A 12,854-nucleotide genomic window follows, 5' to 3' on the forward strand; every position below is an offset into this window, starting at 1 on the left:
ACTTTTGAAATGACTCTAATGACTATATTCTAACTATTTCTGCTCTCTGCTTTTTTCGCTTGTTGGTGGGTATGGGCGCTGGCTTTGTGCCAGCCCCGCGGGCCCCGCCTTCTTCGCTGGGGGGTGTCCACGGTCACGGTCGCGCGTGCTGAGCGCGGGGCTCAGTTCCAGAGAGATGTTCGCCTCCCTGCCCTGGAGCGCGTGACCCGGCCCGGGGTCTGAGCCACGGCCCCTCCCGCGGCCGGGCGGGTCCCCAACTCGGCAGTTTGCGGGAACTTTCCCGGGCGCTCGCGCGCCGGCCCCGCGCGGGTTCCCCCGTGCGAAGCCTCTGTTTGATTTTAAGGTCCCGAGTGGCGGCGGAGAAAGCCGCGAGAAGCGGATACGTGGGAAGCGGAGACCGGGAAGCAAAGCCCCGCGAGCCGGCGGACCCACCCGCGCGCCGCCCCGCCCGCTCGCCCGCGCCCACGAGCCCCGCAGCGCCCGCCCTGCCCCGCCGCGGGCGGTCCCCGGTCCGCCCGCCTGCCCCCCTCCCGCCCGCACCGCCCCCCCACCCCCCGCCATCCGGTCGGCCCCCCTCCCGGGCGCAGTGCCCGTCCCCAAGGCGGCTCGTCACCGCCGCGAGGCCAATGGGCTGGGCCGCGCGGCCGCGCGCACTCGCTCGTACCGAGTCCCTCCCGCGCTCTGCCCGGCGCCGCTCTCCGGCCCTCGCCCAGCCCGCCGCCGCCGCCGCCGCCGTCGGAGTCGCCATGCAGTCCCCGCGCTCCCCGTTCCTCCCACCGCCGCTGCTGCTGCTGCTGCTGCTGCTCCCGGCGTCCGCCTCGGCGCAGCCGGCCCGAGCCGGACGCTCGGCGCCGGGCGCCGCCGGGTGTCCGGAGCGCTGCGACCCTGCGCGCTGCGCCCCGCCGCCGGGATCCTGCGAGGGCGGCCGCGTCCGCGACGCGTGTGGCTGCTGCGAGGTGTGCGGCGCGCCCGAGGGGGCCGAGTGCGGCCTGCAAGAGGGTCCCTGCGGCGAGGGGCTGCAGTGCGTGGTGCCCTTCGGAGTGCCAGCCTCGGCCACGGTGCGGCGGCGAGCGCAATCTGGCCTCTGCGTGTGCGCCAGCAACGAGCCGGTGTGCGGCAGCGACGCCAAAACCTACGCCAACCTGTGCCAGCTGCGCGCCGCCAGCCGTCGCTCCGAGCGGCTGCATCAGCCGCCGGTCATCGTCCTGCAGCGCGGCGCCTGCGGCCAAGGTACCGGGGCTCCGGGAGCTCCCAGGTCGTGACATCCCACCCCCGAGGAACGGACGGGCCGGGAGAGGGGCCGCGAAGCTTTGTTTGGGTCTTCCGGGGGCACCCACTGGCTGGGAGAGGCGGGCACCGACCCCCGGGGTGGCAGCGATCCGCGGGCTCCCTCGGAACGGAGCTTTGCGCCCAGCGCAAGGTCGGTTCCGCGCGTGGCAGTCCATGGCCCTACTCTATCCCGAAGACCGCCCCACCCCCCCGGGGAACCGGGTGCCGGGGCCTCCCGCCCATGGCCGCCTGCTGGTTGCCCCGCGGGGAGCCACACCGCGCCAGGGCCTGGGGTACAAACAAGACGGGAATGTGGGCATAAAGAGGGTTGAGAAGTTCGGGGCTGGGAATTGTCCGGTGCTGAGTGAGCCCGGGGCGTTGGGACCACCAAGTCTCATTTCTGTGGCTTTCCCTTCCTTCTCTTCATCCGCCCCCCCACCCCCCTTAAGATGAACAGGGTTCATGTTTCACATTAGCGATCTCCTGGTTGAGAACTTTTAACTTTTTATTTGAAAGAGGTGGCCATGCCCTTCAGGCTCCCCGGTTTCTCCCCGCCCCAGGGTTTCCCGGTCAAGCACCGGTTTAAGGAGGCGTAGCGGGCACTGATGCCAGCCTCGCTTCCTGGGTTTTGAGCCAGCCGTACAAAAATGAAAGTGGCTCCTTTTGAATAAGCTGACCGTGGATCAGGGAAAAGGCAGAGGCACGGGTGAGGGGAGCGCGTTAGGGGTGAGGGAAAAGTGTAGCCTTCTCCCTCCTGAAGCATCTTCTCTGTATCAGTAAGACCCGTCCTGGCCGGGGAGGCCGGGGTGGGGGGAGCGAAGGGTGGAGCCATCCTCTAACTCTCTCGCGGGACCTTCCCGAAGGATGCTTCTCTCCAGTCCCAGAGCCCATGTGGAAAAACAATGCTGAGTTCAGCTCCGGCCAATCCAGTGGTGTGGGGACGGGCCAGCCCTGCTTGGCACGGCACTTGCCCTCAGCCTGAAGGCTGCCTCCTGACCGCGGGCAGTGCATGGAGACGGGAAGGCGGGAGCCCAGCCCCGGGGAGCTAGGCTAGGTTTTCTTGGTAGGCAAACGGTCTAGGACCAACCCGGGCCCCCCAGCACAGGCTAGCCAACCTGGGGAGGAGGGTGCCAGAGCCACGCAGGTAAAACGCAGAACCTCCGCCCTCGGGAAACAGCCCAGTTAGAGGGTGGAGGAGACTATTCCAGAGGGAAGTGGACCTGCCCAGTCTGGGTTTGGGCGCCACAACGCATGTGTATTGGGTGCCCACTCGGCACCCCAGTCCCTGGGCCGGGTGTGTTACTCGTGCGACCACACTCGGCCTTCACAGCCTCAAGAGGAGGGAACTCATTTCCACTTGACAGGTGGGACAACTAAGGGTGAATTACATGTCCAAGGTCACTCAGCTGGAATTTGAACCCAGACAGCCTTGTTCAGAAACAACCCAGTGCTTTACCGGGCTGGGGAACAGACGTTGGGGAGGGTAAAGGAAGTTTGGGGAGGCCCCGAAGTGTGTCCCAAGTGGAGTGGGGGGGGGGGGGGGGTCAGGCTGAGCCCAGCCTTGTTTGATGAGTAGATTGGTGTGTCTGGGTAGGCATCAGGGTGACCCAGGCTGGTGGCGCAGAGTCCCAGGGCCAGAGGGGACGGGCTGGGTTGTGTTCTCAGATGTTCCTGAGCCAGGCAGCTCACAACAACAAAATAAAACAAAAAAGCTGGGTAGGATGAAGCTAGCGGTGGAAAGCAGACCACACCGGGGTGCGGAGGCATGATGCATGCCATAATTTGGGTGTGAGGTGAGGACTTTAAAAAAGCACATTGCATGTTTTTTTTTTTTTTTTTTTTTTTTTTGTCAAAAGCAAGTCAGCTGTTACTGTTTGTGGTCTCATGGCGCAGGGTCCTGAATAACTGGCACTATTGGAGTCCCAGATTGATTGCCAGCGAGGTGGAGTCACTTAGCAAGTTTTGGAGTTGGCGGAGTCATTAAGAGTCAGCATGTGTGTATGTGGAGAACAGGTCGTCTGCCGCTGGCCAGCAGGCCCGCAGCAGGCTCCGTGGAGAGCCAGAGAGGGGACAGACCCAGGAGGACGAGCGTGGTGAGAGGAGAGAGAGACAGAGGATGCAGAGCGGTTCTCCCCTGTCCTTTCTTTCTGCAAATATTTACTGAGCTCCACGGTGCATCCGGCACTGTGTGTGTGTGTGTGTGTCTGCTGGGCACTTGGGAGGCACCTGGCAGATGTGTGTGTGGGGAGGATGTTGAATGAACAAATGAATGGAAGAAGAAACCAGAGGTACTGGAAATCCACGGCCACCCAGTCTTTCTTTCCTCAATGAAAGGTTTTGCTTTTGCTGCCCTTCTCCGCTCCCCCTGCTCCCCGCCACCCCACCCCCCGCCCCCCACCGATCCCTGCGTCCAGCCTACTGCCGCTGACTTTCCAGAGGTTTCCTGTCCTCTGAGGACAGGAGCCTGGGAGCCAAGGCTTCATTCAGTCGAAGCCTTGCCCATGAGCGGGTCACCTGACGTCATTGTTCAGTGCGGTGCATTGGCTGCTGGCTCTGGCTCCGAGGCTTGGCCGGAGCGTTCCTTTAGCTGGAGTGGCCGTGGGAGGTCTTTTGGAGGAGGTGTCGTTGGACTAGCAGCCTGGAGTTGGAGCGAGCCTCCTGAGGACGTGGGGAAGGAGCTCCCTGGGCAGGAGCGGCTCTGCCAGTCCTGGGATCACAGGGAGGGTTTGACTGGGGTGGAGAGAGAGAGGGCAGGGGCGGTAAGGGGGGCTGCTGAGCAGCCTGTGGGAGTCGCGGCGGATCTTTGGATGGTGGGATATGTCCCCATTCAAAAGAGAGCACTTTTTAAAAATTTTTTATTTTTTAATTTATTTTAATCGGAGGCTAATTACTTTGCAATATTGTAGTGGTTTTTGCCATACATTGATGTGGATAAGCCATGGGTATACATGTGTTCCCCATCCTGAACCCCCCTCCCACCTCCCTCCCCATCCCATCCCTCAGGGTCATCCCAGTGCACCAGCCCTGAAAAGAGAGCACTTTCGTCTATGAGCTGCTTCACAAAGACTTTGGAGAGGGTCTCTAATCATGGTTCTGGAAATGAGGGCGCATCATCTATTTCAGAAATCAACGCTGCTGTCAAGGTTTGGCTGGGAAAGTGTACAGTTATACCAGAGATTAGAGAGCTGCTGTCTTCCACCAGGAGCTGATTGGATTAGTTTAAAGCAGAAATTCTACACTGATCAGGGGATTACAAAAAAAAAAAAAAAGGGATTGCAAGTAATAATAATCTGATAATAAGGGCTAACATATATCTCGTGCTTGTTCTGTGCCAGCCCTGTGCCAACCCATTTGATCCTCCCAGCAACCCCATGAGGGGTGTGGTGTCATCCTCCCGGGATGACAGCTGGGAGACAGAGTCACAGAGCTGTGCCTTGCCCAGGACTTGAACCCGTGCATCTGGTCCACAGCCCATTCATAATCACTCTGTGCTATTGACAGAGAAACCGAGATTATAAGCCAACCCCGGCTAAGCTGAAGCGAATAGCTGGAATAAACAGAGCTCCAGATGGCCGTGGCCTGGAGATGAAACACAGGACACGTCACGGCGCTTGCTCCACCAGCACAGCAGTTGGAGAACATGGTTACCCCCAGATGCCATTAAGGTAGCTCTTGCTGGAAAAAAAAAATTAAAAATCACAGAAGGAGCTGTACTAGAGATATTTCCAAACCAAAGCCCTGGGCCCCAGACTGTTCTTGGGCAGAGAAAAGCTTCTTTGGAGTCCCAGACATTGCAAAAAACTAGCCAGGATCTCTGACCGGTCTCTGCTGAAAAATGGACAGGAAGCCAGGAAAGAGGCCCAAAAAGACTCCCCAAGTATCGGAAGCCTAATCTTTTTTCTCCTCCTCGTGCACAGTCCAGGAAAACACCCCACCCCTGCCTCAAACAGCAGCCCTGAGCCCAGAGGTCTCGAAGCTCAGGGACTCCGCATCGTGGTCCCACCCGAGGCCTGACAAGGAAGGGCTTCTGGGGGAGGCTGGCCAGGCACTCCTGGTGAAGAGCCTCCACCGGCTTGGAAGTGATTTATAAGGGCTTTGCTCACGCTGGTTGGTCATCTTCCTTGGCTCTCTGTTGGTCTCGCTCTGCTGTACTTTGTCACTCGGCCGTGTGCAGCTCTTTGCGACCCCATGGACTATAGCCCCCAAGGCTCCTCTGTCCATGGGATTCTCCAGGCAAGAATACTGGAGTGGGTTGCCATGCCCTCTTCCAGGGGATCTTCCCAACCCAGGGGTCGAACCCAGGCCTCCCTCATTGCAGGCAGATTCTTTACTGTCTGAGCCACCAAATAGTTAAAATATTAAGGTTTCATAAAATTGGTAAGCCAAGTGTCTAGAAGCCAAGCGTTTGAGTAACTTCGTTCCATGCAGAGGAGCCGTAAATAGGTTGCATTAGTGCTTAAAATAACTGCATTCAGTGAGTGATTATGGCAGGACCATGAGCTAACTGTGGTCAGACGTCCGACAGCCTCAGGACGGCGGTGCTGGACTCTGAGTCCACGAGCAGTTGTACAATCCTGGACATCGTTTCATGCCTTGGATTGAGAAATCAGACTTTCCATGAGCTTTTATTTTAAGTGAATAAATAGCCCTGGTCAGGCTTAGTTTGAAGAAGAGATCAAGCTTGGCAGTGGGTGAGGGTTCCTTGGAAGGCCAACTCGGGTGGAAGGACTGGTGGGCCAAGCCTGGCTCTGACCCCTGCCTAGGCTGTTACCTGCCCAGGTGGCTGGCCTCTGACCTCACAAAGCCTCATCAGTGAGGGGATCGGACCAGTGATCCCTGAGGGGTTTTCTGGATGGAATGGTGTATGATTCTCTCTCTCAAGAATTATGGTAACATCATCCCTGCTTGGGGGGCTTCCCGGGTGGCACAGTGGTAAGGAATCTACCTGCTAATGCGGGAGATGCAAGGGACATGGGTTCGATCTCTGGGTCGAGACGATCCCTTGGAGGAGGAAATGGCAACCCACTCCAGTATTCTTGCCTGGAGAATCCCAGGGACAGAGGAGCCTGGCGGGCTACCATGAGGTCACAAAGAGTCGGACACACACACACACCCCTGTTTTAAAGCCTGGAGTGACTTCTTCAAGAGTTATTTCTTTTTCTTAAGTTATTGAGAGTTAAAGCCAAGGTGGACGTTGATGCCTGTAGCCCATCTAGGGCCTGGCTGTGGCAGTTTCCCAGTGACCACTGTGGAGACACGTCTAGACGCAGGAGGTGAGCTGCATTGAACCTGGTGGTCCTGCCTGCTTCCCAGGGGCTCCCAGGCTGGGCTGCAGGTGTCCTCTGGAGCAAGATCCCTCCTGAGTCTTTTCTCTTTCCTTCCCCATCTACCCTGCTATTAAAAGGAAAGAAAATTAATGTCAACAGAGAAATTGAGAAGTGTAGCCATCCCACATGCTTTTCCAAAAGGCTTCCATTGAAGAGGCATGTCTGTTGCTGCTGGAAGGGGTCAGATTTCAGCTTTGGGAATTAACGACGTGAATTCTAAGTTCATTCAGAGCATTTATTGAACACCTACTGTGTACTCAAAAGGTCCAGGTAGAAGGAGTCAGAGGTAAGTAAGTCTGGGTAGTCCATGATGTCAAGGAGTTTGTAGTGGGTCGTATCACACCCAGCTTAAGGAGTCTGATCACTTCAGTTCAGTCGTTCGGTTGTGTCCAACTCTTTGCGATCCCATAGACTGCAGCATGCCAGGCTTCCCTGTCCATCACCAACTCCCAGAGTTTGCTCAAATTCATGTCCATTGAGTGGATGATGCCATTCAACCATCTCATCCTCTGTCAATCCATTCTCCTCCTGCCGTCATCCTTTCCCAGCTTCAGGGACTTTTCTAATGAGTCAGTTTTTCTCATCAGGTGGCCAAAGAATTGGAACTTCAGCTTCAGCATCAGTCCTTCCAATGAATATTCAGGACTGCTTTCCTTGAGGATTGATTGGTTTGATCTCCTTGCTGTCCAAGGGACTCTCAAGAGTCTTCTCCAACACCACAGTTCAAAAACATCAATTCTTCGCTGCTCAGCTTTCTTTATGGTTCAACTCTCACCTCCATACATGGCTACTGGAAAAACCATAGCTTTGACTAGATGGACCTATGTCAGCAAAGTGATGTCTTTGCTTTTTAATATGCTGTCTAGATTTGTCATAGCTTTTCTTTCAAGCAGCAAGCGTCTTTTAATTTTATGGCTGCAGTCACCATCTGTAGTGATTTTGGAGCCCAAGAAAATAAAGTCTGTCATTGTTTCCATTGTTTCCCCATCTGTTTGCCATGAAGTGATGGGACTGGATGCCATGATCTTAATTTTTTGAATGTTGAGTTTCAGGCCAGCTTTTTCACTCTCCTCTTTAACTTTCATCAAGAGGCTCTTCAGTTCCTCTTTGCTTTCTACCATATGAATGGTGTCATCTGCATATATGAGGTTATTGATATTTCTCCCGGCAGTCTTGATTCCAGCTTGTGCTTCACCCAGCCTCTCATTTCACATGATGTACTCTGCATGTAAGTTAAACAAGCACGGTGACAATATACAGCCTTGACGTACTCCTTTCCCAATTTGGAACCAGTCTGTTGTTCCATGTCCGGTTCTAACTGTTGCTTCTTGACCTGCATACAGATTTCTCAGGAGGCAGGTAAGGTGGTCTGGTATTCCCATCTCTTGAAGAATTTTCCAGTTTGTTGTGATCCACATGGTCAAAGACTTTAGCGTAGTCAATGAAGCTGACATAGATGTTTTTCTGGAACTCTCTTGAGTCAGATTACCACTTTCTAAAGGGATGACGTCTCTTATGTGACAGGCTCTCTCAGTTTCATTTTCTTCATCAGTAAAATCATAATGAAAATAATGGTGTGTACATACGTATGTCATAGGATTGTTGAAAGATGGAAGCAGCTAATTATATGCCCTCAGTGCTTAGGACCATACCTAGTGCATTACTAGAACTGGGTCCGTGTTAGTTGTCATAATTATCATCATCATTATCACAGAGACGGCCAAGGAGGAGTCAGCTCAGTGGAGGTGGTGCTGTCTTGATGTCTTCCTGGGGATGAGGGGTGTGGGTGGGTTAAAGGAGGCGTCACAGAGGAGGAGGGTGACACCAGGCCTGTGTCCTGGAGGCTGACTTGGAGTTTGCAAACAAACATGTTAGAAAAGCTTCTCTGGGCAGAAGGACTCAGACACCACCTTGCCTGTCACCCTTTGAATCCCCCAGTCATTGTCTGCATCACCTAAGAAGCTTGTGACTTCTCTGGACTGAAGAGATGACTGTCTGGAACAGCTGGGATTTTCCAAATGTCATCTGGTTCACCCTTCCTAGGGTTTGTGATGCCCGGGACAGAGCAGTGCATAGAAACCCTGAGACCCTCTTGATTGATGCTTGGTTCGTTTTCCATGCTTCGGGAATTCCTTATGAGGAAAGATTTGTCATATCTCAAGGAAAAATTAAATAAGTTTGAGAGTCCACGGGTGGCCTATTGTTTTAGATCCCCGGTACAAATTGTCATGTCAGCACTTGCCATAAAAACAGTTCTACCCAGTGTCACGTGACAGCAGCTGGTCCCTCATCAGGAGATAATTATATCTCCTTGGGCACATGGTGGTTTCAGAGGGCACATTGTTGTGGCTGGAATTTGCGATAGTTTTCAAATTTGAATAAGCTCTGTCTTAATGAGTCAGAGCCTTGTGCAATATTTTCAAACCTCAGGAAACATCTTTCTCGTTAATTGTGCAATCTGATCTTGAGAATAAGACGGTAGGCCTGTCTGCCTGATGAATTTTTTTCCCTCCGAGTTTGGCAAGATCTGCAGTAGAGTTCCCTTGCACACAGTCTCAGGCGAGGTTTTACTCGATCATCCAACAGTTGAGTCATCTCACACCCCGTGACTAGGAGAGCCCTCTCTTTGTGGCCAGTATTCCAAGTGGTCGTCACCACTTGGTGGGGATGGATGGACACAGAGGGTTTTGCCAGCTGGGGTTGCCCAGGCCGATGGCTGCCAACTGGATACAGAGGAGCGAAGGCTTGGCACTCGGCAGTCACAAGTGCTTCTCTCTGGCGGAGACTGAGCAAGCCTGGGGGAGAGGGGAGAAGGGTCAGTATTCTCCTGGACAACCAGGTACTGTGGATGGAACCATGACCGGGAGAGCTCCCACTGCTGGGTGCTTCCTGGGAGCTGGGTGCTTCCTGGGAGCTGGGTGCTGTGCCCTTGGTGTCATGGGCCCACCTTGTGCATCCCTCATCGCCACCCAGGGAGAGAGGAGTGTTATCTCATTGTCCAGCTGAGGAGTAGATGAGGCTTTGAGAAGTGAGTGATAACTCTCCAGGGCTACTCAGGAGAGGGAGGAGGAGCCAAAATTTGAACCCCAGTCTGCCTCATTTCCCAACTATTTCTGAGACATCTTTGACCTAAGTGTTACTTAGAAGCATGTTATTTAATCTCCAAACCCTTGGGGATTTTCCAGCTCGCCTTCTGTTATTGATTTCTGGTTCAGTTTCTCTGTGGTCTAAGAACATACTCTGCGTGATTTCTGTTCTTTTAAATTGGTTAGGATGTGTTCTCTGGTCCAGAACGTGTTCTCTGGTGTCTCTTGGTGAACGGTCCATGTGAACAGCATAATTTTCTGGTGTTGTTGGATGGAGTGTTTTGTAAACATCATTTAGGTCTAGTGGATTGATAATGCTGTTTGGGTCAAATGCATCCTTACTGATTTCCTGCCTGCTTGGTCTATTGGTTCCTGAAAGATAGGTGTTAATGTCTCCAGGGTCTTTTCTGGAGCTCAGAACTGCTGTTTCCTAGTGCCGTCTCCTCCATCCTCTGACACGTACAACTGTGTGCACACACCTTCCACGACCCATCTCTAACCTCATCAACTCTCCACTTTCATGTTTTCTGGGATCCTGTGGACAGAGACACCTCCTTCCCTGCAGAGGCGCTGTTGACTGATCAGAACCACCAGTTGACTTGTGGTCAGAATCCCAGAGCTCGAAATCTGAGTGTGGAAGGTTCTCGAAGGTCCCATAGCCCAACCCTTCACTTTAGAGAGAGGCATCCAAAGGGAACATGACTCTCACAAGCTGCTTAGCTCATCGGGGCAGGAGGGTGGTGGGCCGGTGTGGGTTCCACACTGGATCCCTTCCCTCCTCAGCTGTCCCTTCCTGCTAAATCAGGGGGCTGTTTGGGAGAGGCTGGGGTCCATGCACACCATTTCCATGAGGCAGGGAGACAGTGGGCACTTTCATTTAGTCTCATTACAAAGTGATGCTAAAGAAAGTTTCCTCCACCCCCGCCAAAAATAATCTGCTTGGATTGGAAGATGATCAAAAGGCTATCCATATAATGACTGACTTCTCCTCTCAAGAGTTCTAAGCACCTATTAATGCCCTTGAACCATAATTACAGTCCTCCTGCTAAAAAGAAAAAAGTCAGTATAAATATCATAGTGGACATGCCAGATAAATCAGGGCTGAGATGCTTCAATATCTTTTACGCTGTGGTTTGATTTTCTTGGGGACGAATATACTAAGATTTTCCTCTCTCAGCATAAAGGCTCTTTTTAATTTCTCTTCACCGTGCTGCTTAGACATCATGGGAAATGCTTTGATGGCATATTACACTATGCCAGTTTTTGGAAGTTATACTTTAATCACATCAAAAAGAAAAGAATAAAAAAGATCTAGGATTCCACTGTTATTCCAGCAGCTTCATCGTTTCTATCCCGAACGTTATCACCATCTGGTTAGCAAGTCCTTTTTGTGTTCGTTTGGGCCATGTTTTTCCCAAACCAAACATTTTTGTGTTTATGGATTTCTGTATCTAGTTATTCTTTGGGGATAGATACTAAAAAGCACAATGACTGGATGAAAGGGTAAGAGTTTTTATGGCCCATGGTGTACGTTGCCAAATTATTTTCGAGGGGATTATACCCATATACACTGCCATTGGCTACAGAATTAACAATCTCCTAAATCACTGAAAGCTGGGGCAACCAGGAAGAAACTGCCCCCAAAGAAATCCATCAGGATAAATGGAATCAATGATACTAAACCAGTCACTCTGCTTCATCAGTAAATTACCTGGTCTGTGTTTATGTGACTTTTATTCCCAAGTCGACTGCTTTTAGGAGATAAATAACGTTTGGGGTAGAATAAGAACTTTTAAAATTTGATTTTACCTGCTGAAAGTGAAAGAAGAGAAAGTGAAGTCGCTCAGCTGTGTCCGACTCTTTGCGACCCCATGGACTGTAGCCCACCAGGCTCCTCTGTCCATGGGATTTGCCAGGCAAGAGGACTGGAGTGGGTTGACATTTCCTTCTCTAGGGGAATCTTCCTGACCCAGGGATTGAAGCCGGGTCTCCGGCTTCAATTGCAGGCAGATGCTTTACGTCTGAGCCACCAGGGCTGTCTGACCTAATGGGGGTTGTGGGGCCAGGACCAGCGAGGGGCTGTGAAAACCCAAGGTAACAAGCCAGGATGTGGCAGAGGCTCTGAGTCCCTGGACTCCCCCGCCAGGGCTCTCTGCTCTCAGTCTCCCGGATGCCAACTCAGTTCAGGATGCAGGAGGAGGCCAGACTGTTTGTGCTTGTTTGGGAAAATGAACAATATGTTTACTGGAATGTTTGGTTACACATAGACCAAAATACAACAGGAGCCACATATATAAAATACAATTTTCCAGTAGCCACATTAAAGAAGTAAAAAGAAACTGACTTTCCCCCTATTTTATGCAATTCTACTGAGATATTATTCACATACCATAAAATTCACCCCTTTAAAGCAGACAGGTCAATATATTTACAGAGCAGTGCCAACTGTCATCACTGTGTAATTCTAGAATACTTTCATCACTCCGAAAAGCAATCCAGTACCCACTAGCAGTCTCTCCATACTTTCCAGTCTTTCCATACTTTCCCTTGGAACCACGAATCTGCTTTCCGTCTCTATGGATTTCCGTGTTCTGGACATTTCATATAAATGAAATCATATATTTGTGGTCCTTTGTATCTACCTTCTTTCACTGACTGTAATATTTTCAAGGTTCATCCACATTATGGGTGTCCATGCTTCACCTTGTTTTATGACCAAACAATATTCTGTTGTGTGAATATAGGAAGGCCAGACTTTTATTTTATCCCCTCTTCTTCATTAGGGTTTCCCTAATCCCAGCCCCAAACGTCACTTTGAAAGTCTAGACAGCTGAGGCGGCCCAGAAGAAGCTGGAACACAGGCTGCAGGAAGCCAAGATGGAAAATAAGAATATTCTATAAGGATGGGAATTACGTACTGAAAGGGAAAGATCAGGAAATGCACTTTTCAGATATATTAGATCATATAATTTTTTCGGGAGCTGGAAAGGATGTTGGAAATGGTTTAGTCAGCCCCCTCATCTTACTGATGAGGTAACTGAGGCTCAGAGAAGGGAAGTGGCTCGTCTTAGGTCTTAAGACACACTTTTTACTTCTCACTTGAGTCAAAGATTTCTTCTGAGTTTTGTCTCAGTTTTACAAGTTACCCTGCTCTTAACCGGAGGATGGTTTA

The 12,854-nt window shown here is 52.1% G+C and overlaps 1 protein-coding gene across 1 annotated transcript in view; it reads left to right on the plus strand.

Moving 5' to 3' along the window:
• The first annotated feature begins 618 nt into the window (after window positions 1-618).
• The window catches only part of HTRA1 (HtrA serine peptidase 1), a 57,124-nt gene continuing 44,888 nt past the window's right edge, over window positions 619-12,854 (plus strand). Inside the window, exon 1 of the mRNA XM_065923476.1 lies at window positions 619-1,230. Within this exon, the coding sequence (XP_065779548.1) occupies window positions 627-1,230 (604 nt within the window). The 5' untranslated portion in view covers window positions 619-626. The remainder of the gene's footprint in view (window positions 1,231-12,854) is intronic.

Source organism: Muntiacus reevesi, chromosome 2 (genome assembly GCF_963930625.1).
Source record: "Muntiacus reevesi chromosome 2, mMunRee1.1, whole genome shotgun sequence".
In the NCBI taxonomy this organism is placed as follows: domain Eukaryota; kingdom Metazoa; phylum Chordata; class Mammalia; order Artiodactyla; family Cervidae; genus Muntiacus; species Muntiacus reevesi.